Raw genomic sequence first — 7,741 nt, forward strand, 5'->3', positions numbered from 1 at the left:
CCTCGAGAGGCAGTTTTACTGTAACCCTTAAGAAATAGCGCAACTCAAGGGAGGTGAGGCTGGACTGAAAGTAGCCCTTACAGACTGGACAACATGAGCAGAACAGGGTGCACATTTGTCACCTATCAGAAACACGTGTTTGAAGACAACATAGTCTGAAATCATTCTTTATCTTGTTCAGATACCTTCCATATTTTTATCAATGTCCCCCAAAAAAACTCACTCAGAGCCTGCTAACATTCTTTCTGACGCAGAATGATTTGAAACCCTAATAAATTGGAACAACTCAAAATATGCGTGTTTAAAAGCGTGGTCATACTTTTAGAAACAAATACAATGAGATTACTTTATGTGAGATATCTGCGTATCATCAGTATGTGCTTTGTATTGTTCCTATTGATATGAGCAAGGTGTCAACAGGATATCATTCAAGTCCTCCAAGTGAGCTGTATTATCACACCATATTTTGTGTTTATTCCATATTTTTATTTACACAGAATAGTCTTAGAGACTTGGGTGTTGTCAGGTTTCTTTAGGTTTTGCCATCCTTATTACACAATATCCAATATGCAGAGAACCTATGTATCAATTTAAATATTACAGTGAGGAAACTAAGTTGCCCATTGAGAACCAGTGCAAAAAAATATTTAAGTTCTGCTTACACAGAATAGTGTATGCAGCCTTTACGGTACTGCGTTCAGATAGGACTTGGTACAAATAACATTTTACATTTGTACAAATTGTAATTGTTTTCTTTTTTTATTCAAGACAAAACAGTAAACATAAGGAACTAGCCTGTATTTTCAACAGGGCTAAGTAATTGCAATTTAGGAGATGCAGTGAGGGGATAAAAGATAAAAAAAAAAATAAAAGGAGATAATATGTAGAAAAATTATCTTTTTTTTTCATTGGATTTTGATTCTGGTGCTGTTCTGGGTGAAGTACTCAGCCCCTTTTGAAGATTCTCTTGGCTTCAACTCCTTCATATACATAGGTCTGTTAAGCAATTAAGAATAAAAGTCAGTGGCTGCTATTACAAAGTTTCATTTCATAGATGCTATGAGAGATGGCCAATAGTGATTTAATTATTTGTGACTGGTGGCTGTGTGGGGCCTACCAGGCCTTGTGCAGGCTCTGAGGATAGGGATGTAAGGAAAGCAGCCTGTTGGCAATATGCATACACTCTCTATGCAAATACTGGAACCATCACAGCACAGCTTTGGGGGGCTTCAGAAAAATCCCAAAACATTGAAGTGTCGTATTCCCAATACCACTATTTAACAAGTTTCATCTATGTGACTGCTTTTATTAGAAGTGTGAAGAAGCACTGAAGGGTTGGACTTGTATGTTTTTGATATCTTAAATCTCACACCTGTTCATAAGATTGTGGGTTTTTTATTATTATTTATTCTTTTAAGAAGCTTGTGACCTGCTAGCAGAGAAGATCTTAAAGTATTACAGTTCAGTTCCGTTTCTAGCTTTACTGCAGACCTGTGAAGCATTTTCCTTTTGTCTCAGACTTACCCTTCTGTTCCATCATTCCCTGCCCCAACCCCAAACTTTGTTTTAAAAGGGCATTTATCAGTTGTTGACAGCGCTACCCCGTAGTAAGCTCCTGTGGTAAGGCTTTTACAAGGCAGACACTTGGAAAAGGGCCTTCAGTCAGAAAACATCCATATAATGTATCTATATATCTCTCTATATATATATCTTCTGTATACAGCTTGTATTCACAGGCTTCAGAATGTATTGATAAGATACAGTTCACATGGGTAGAAAAACATAAAAATCACAGATTGCAAGTTTTAAACTTTGATTAGTTACTTGAGAATTTTAACTAAAGAGAAATGTGGTTATTTGGCTTGAAGAAAATATATCCTACTTTCAGAAAGGCTTTTGAAATTTTTTTTTAGTTCATTACATTGTGAAGTTGTATGTAAGTGACTGCTTAACTCACCTGGACAAGTTCATCACCTATGATTTCTCTGTATGCTGTAAGTACTTTTCCATTATCTTTTCTAGTAAACGTTCCTACGAGTTTAGCTCCTTCCATGTTCCAAGAACCCTAGAATGGGGAAAAAAATCTCAAATATTTTGTAATGGATGTGACACTGATTTGATTTAAAGACTGCAGGAATGCTTAAAAGTCAGAAGAGATTAAAACAGTGTAATAATGCTGGTTTGGACATTGATGGAAAGGCTGTAAATATTAGATTTTAATAAAACCACTAGTTTGTTTAATTGCATAATAGTTACGATAGGTTGTTTGTTTTTTTTTTTTAGTGCTCAGTACACCTCATTTTAATTAATTGTATCAAAAGAGAAAAAGTAATTTCTTATAAATACCCACTCTGCACCCTAGGTGGTCCACTTGAGTATTATAAAAAGGAAAATTGCAATCGCCTGGATTTCATGTGAAAATCGCTACATACTCTGCTTTTTGGGTACTCTGGAATCCTGAGTTCCACAGTACAGTGTTGAACTGTTAACAGTTAAGACTACCTTCAGTTTTTGTATATAAGCTGCAAGCATTCCTGAAGTCACACTTTAAAAGTAAAATTTAAACTAAAAACTAGGAAGACAAATCATTCATCTTGAAACTGTATTTCATGAAGTTATTATCTTATAATAAATATATAATTATATAGAAAGCCTCTTACAGTAAGTTCAGTCCCATCAGCCAGACTGTACTCAAAATTGACTCCCAGAGTGAATTCAATATCTAAGGTACGGAAATTGCTGGATTCTTTGACAGTAAATTTATTTCCATCTTGTTGAATAGTTATCTTCAGATTGTCATGGGCTCCCAGCTTCCTTTTCATCATGTTAACACCTAGAAAAATCAATTAACATCAATCAGAAAAAAAAAATACCCAACACCCTAGAGCATCGTATTTGTCTCCTTTTAGTGATTTTTATGTGGTCAAGAGTTTATTCCAGCATCCGACCCAAATTTTTATTCTTCTTCGCTTTTTATTGAGGCCATATTCACCAGTACAGATACAATACAAACCACTATCCAACTGGAATCATTATGTGTATATCCATATAACGCAAAGTTTGTACAAACTTAATGTAAGTATAAGGTTGTTAAAATTATTTGAATCATGTGTTTCTATAAAATTTATTTCCTCCCTGTGTAATTTTTAAACTAGTTCATGTTGTCAAAACAATATTCCTGCCATAGAATTCTGCTTAAAGTTTATCATTCAAATTTTGATCCTTTTCCTCAAATGTATGCTTAGAGATTCTTTCCTCTGCTGAAATAAATCTGCTGGAATTAGTTAAGTTGCTTAAGATTAACATAACGTAATTAAAATTAGAACATTTCTTAGTATCTCTCCCCCCGCCCCCGGAATCTTTTGAAAATAAATACAGTACACTATGCAAGGGCAGAGCAGCAAACAACAAAAGGACAGGCTAGCCAGAAGGTAGTTACAGACAGCTCGTGTTTGTATTCAGCCGTAGTGGTATTACTGTTGTAGATGGCATTGGAAAAGTAAGACTTACCCATCGCCTCCATGAACTTTTCATAGTTTTCATTTCTGTCTATTTTCCAAGTACCATTTAATGCCATATTTCTGTCTGTAGGAGGACTGTTCTGAAGCAACAGATCTTTGCAAAGAGAATTTATGTACTGGTTTATCTTGAAAGCAATTTACAGGATGATGTGGCTGACTAAAGTCAACTGTTGAATTGATCTTTTCAAGGAGAAGTTTACTGTAGTTTAATCAAATTTCCAGTTGTGACCACACTGCCTGCTGAATCTCTCCCTTATTGCCTCCAATTCATGACAGTATCTTTATTGCTCATCTTAATAAAGAATTGCTAATCCACTCATTTTATTTGCCATATTTGAGTTGTAGTAAAAATCAGCTATCTAGTGAAAGCAGTAATTAGAAAATTTCTTGACTTTTTCTATCTCTGTTGTATCTTCATGTTTGCGGAAGACTTTATGCAGCTGGAGGAAATATATTTACCCAACAAGCCAAATGCAAATCTGCACTTTGTCTATTATAATTTGGTAGAGATCTGTTCTGCTCAACACAATAAGCATAGGGCAGAGGATTTACTGAATGTCTGCAAGTTGTTTCAGAAAACTGTCCACTTGCTTCTTGTCTAGTGCTGAGCTATGAAAATTGGGATGATATTCTGTGTTCACATGTTCATTCTTTAATATATAGTTTAAATTCTGAGCAGTTTCTACAATTTTTCTTCATTATAACGCATTCAGTGAATGTCATGTGCATCTAACCCATTCCTACAATAGAAAAACATGTGCAGCTAAGGGAATTTACTTGATGTGGTTGATTTCCATAGGTCCCAGATTTTGTCTAAGGATAATGCAGAATGTGAGTCTTCCCTGACTTCGCTGCTTCTTCCCTCACTCCCCTTCCCCTCTAACTGGTGGTGCTTGAAACTGAGCAAAACTATTGACCCAGCTTTTGTCTTTACCAAGTTTAGGGTTGTAATTATTCTGTTCACATGGGTGGCATCAGCTTTGCTATCTGTTAGCTTCAAAATGTAAATGTAAATCCTGAATGCCCAGTTAGATTTTGTTTAGCACACAGGTGATGGGTTGTGCTCTACTTACCAAAATTTTAAGTGTCTCATGTTATAATCTTGTGCATCTATGGATTGCAGCCTGGAACAAGAAGTTTTACTGAAGTGTAACTATAAATTTATAACTTTGCTAGTGATACCAGAATAGTGTGGCTTTTCACTCCAGTCAGCTTCATTCTGAAATCAGTAGTAATCTGGCTAACAGGCTGGAGAGGAAAAATAACTCAAAGAGTATTTCTCACCTGATGAAAAGAAAAGAAAAAAGAATTTGGGTTCATATTGTTTCCAGTGATGTAAGGAAAGGTGCCATACTTGCAGCCAAAACAGGGTGCTAGAAGCTGACCGTGCATTGAAGTCAATTTTAACTTTCCCAGACCCTTTGGTCTGTTGAAAGGTGGGATTTGGTGCAAGCTAGTCTGTTGTAGTTGTGAACACCTCATGTTCCAACTACAGCTAGTCCTGTTCAAGAAGACTCTCTGAGCAGTAATTTGCAGAGGTTATCTCAGATCTGCCAAAAGAGCTCCTTTTATGAGGTGTTTTCTAAGGCATTTCATTTGAAGTGAGCCACCTCATCTCACACAGCAGATGTTTCGAACCTTCGAACCTGGGGCTTTTGCCTAAACTGCGTGGGGAAGAGAGGGGGATAAGAAGAATCTCATTTGCCAAGTGAATGGTTGCTGTGAGGGTGCAGTCCCCACAGCGTGAGCTCATGCTGAACATGTTGGAGGACTAACCTGGTGAGCCAGCGCAGCCGCAGCTGGGAGAGAGCAGGAACCCACAGCCATGTCCCTGTTCTGTGTGGGAAGTTTCACCTGCAAGTGAAAAAGATTAGGGTTGGGGATATGTCCTCTTCTGACTGCAGCTTGTCTTCTTGTCTTCCATTCTCCCAGCTGCTGTCATTTGCCTTCCTCAAAGCCATGGTCTTCCATCTTAGAAATGATGGCTAGGAAGAAGCAGAACCTACTGCTTTTCCTGTACTAGCTACCTGTTCTTTCCTCTTCCTACCTCTTATATTCCTGTCTTGCAGGGTAAAGAACCCTGCCGGATGGAAGGCATTCAGGCTGTTTACTTTTAATGGCGGTGAGGGAAGTACCTCACAGTATTTAACACCACTATTTAGATCTCATTATGTAGTTTTTACATGTAGTTTCTTCCTACATTTTCATGCAGTTTTTTATCACCTTGACTTACATCAAAGTTCTGAAATAAAATTTGCAAAGAAGCTGGCATAGTTTTGGTAGAAAAAAAATCCTGCCTCTCTATAAATATTAGAATTCCAGAAGTAGCATCTTTTGTGAAGGCCAAAATTGAAATACTGCATCTCACTCTGAACTGGAGCGTTGTCAGGTACAGCAGGGCATTTGACTTAGGGAATTATATACATGCTAGGCCCTGTAATTGGAACTGGGTTAAAATCAGTCAACTATAAAATGGAAGATGAGGAGTTGTGTTAGCATGGTGCTGAATCCAAACTCAGTATCTCAAAAAGTGTCATAGCCCGTGCCCAGTGCTGTGCCAATCATGGATGCCCTTCTAACCCTTCAGCCAGCTCAGATAATGAGCAAAATGAGTTTCTATTTGAGTCAGATTATCTCTTTTTATTGCATTGGAGTGTATCTTGACCTTTGTAGTCATCATTGTCAATCTGTATTACTTATTTAGTATATACACAAAACCCAAAATTCCTGGTGCCTGATTATAGTTCATCCAATTTATTGTTGCTTAACAAAATTACTAACTCTCTTTACAGTTTCTGCAGAAGGGTTCTTTTTGACAGTGGTATAGTGCAATTTTTGAACCACTTCTGTTGTATCCAGTAGAAAATTGAGGCCCCAAATAATGTGAATTATTTCAGGCATATATGAAATCTAACGAATAGGAAATGACCTTTTATTTTGAGCATTTCAAGGAAGCTTTCTTACTTTTTAGGTGGGTTCTGCATTCTCTCCAAGAACCTGCTGATTAATTTCATTTAAGAAACGCTAAGGTATCTGAAGTAGTGTTTATATATTTAAACAAAACTAATGTTACTGATTACTTTCCTCATTTGAATCCAGTCTATCTTCTTGACCTCCGAGTATTGATACTCAGAGTATTGATATTCTGTGGGTTAAGTATGAATTTCTACATCAAACTTACTTCAGCAGTTTTTCAGAACCTTAAAAAATAGGGAGGGTTCTCTGGAGTGAGTCCTCAACTAACAGAAAGATCTCTCAGATGTGCTTTTCCAGCCAGTTATCTCACAACTTGCCTTTCCCCCCCCTTGTGATTCTTTGGTGTCCCTCAGAAGTCAGGCTAACCAGCCACCTCCAAATCTTTTCACTATGGGACCAGTGAGCAGCTGGATCCTGAATTTCACATCAAAGCTTGTTGCTTCATCTCTGTTCCATTTTCCCATTTTTTCCTTCCTTAACATTTCTTTTCACTGGGTGTGAATCCTTAGGATCCTGTTCAGATCAGCCCCACAGATCTGTCAGTTAAATAAGCATCTCCACATGTGATTAATATTTGAGTTTCATGGTGTCTCTATGTTGGTGTAGTGCTGACAGCATAAAGAACTGTTCTTCTCTGAGGTCTGATAGAATGTCACTGCTAGAACAAGCAGCCACCTTTTTAATCTCTCAGAATTTACATGAGTTACTTAGGACTATTAACACACTAAAATCAGACTTCAGTTTTCTTACATATACTAGAATTATAAGATATACACTTTATTCACAGTTCTTTTGAGTTCCTATAAAAGCTGGGCTTCCTTCTAAAATTATAATTAAAATTGGTTTTATAGATTTTTTTTTTTTTTTAATGTTGGAATATTCCACAACCTTTTTCCTCCTTCTGTCTACCTCTTCCTTGTGTGGTTTTCAAAACTACAATTTTTGCTTAGATGGTGCATTGAAAAACTTGTTTTTTTAGTATTGCTGGTTGCATGAAAGTCATGAAAGGCAAGGGTGTGTATTCTTGGCTTTGTGGCTTTCTTCAGTTTGCCAGCTGCAGAACACTGAAAATGGACAAACTTATTGACTTTGAAGTTTGATCTTTAAATGAGGTGGAAGGAAATAAATTATTAACTTATATGGTCATGCCAATCTCATCTTGCCAGTCTGTGATAATCATACCAAGCTGTATTATGATGGTAATTGACAATGAGGTTCCAAAGATCAAGGTGAAGAAATGCTTT

At 36.9% G+C, this 7,741-nt stretch overlaps 1 protein-coding gene across 1 annotated transcript; it reads right to left on the reverse strand.

Annotated features, from left to right (window-relative positions):
• Positions 1-482: 482 nt before the first annotated feature.
• On the reverse strand, positions 483-5,347 carry FABP2 (fatty acid binding protein 2). The gene is made up of 4 exons (XM_082483045.1): positions 5,298-5,347; positions 2,661-2,833; positions 1,958-2,065; positions 483-996 (listed from the first exon to the last, which is right to left on the reverse strand). Exons 2-4 carry the CDS (start codon positions 2,823-2,825, stop codon positions 946-948), a joined length of 324 nt encoding a protein of 107 aa, XP_082339171.1. The 5' UTR covers positions 2,826-2,833; positions 5,298-5,347; the 3' UTR covers positions 483-945.
• Positions 5,348-7,741: the final 2,394 nt, after the last annotated feature.

The sequence above is a fragment of the Vanellus vanellus genome, assembly GCF_965231255.1.
Source record: "Vanellus vanellus genome assembly, chromosome: 4".
Classification (NCBI taxonomy): Eukaryota; Metazoa; Chordata; class Aves; order Charadriiformes; family Charadriidae; genus Vanellus; species Vanellus vanellus.

Coding starts and splice junctions, on each gene's coding strand:
- FABP2 (XM_082483045.1), bottom strand. CDS start 2,825: ATGATGAAAAGGAAGCTGGGAGCCCATGACAATCTGAAGATAACTATT. Junction 2,066..2,660: donor CTGATGGGACTGAACTTACT/GTAAGAGGCTTT, acceptor TCCCCATTCTAG/GGTTCTTGGAACATGGAAGG. Junction 997..1,957: donor TAGGTGATGAACTTGTCCAG/GTGAGTTAAGCA, acceptor ATTGCTTAACAG/ACCTATGTATATGAAGGAGT.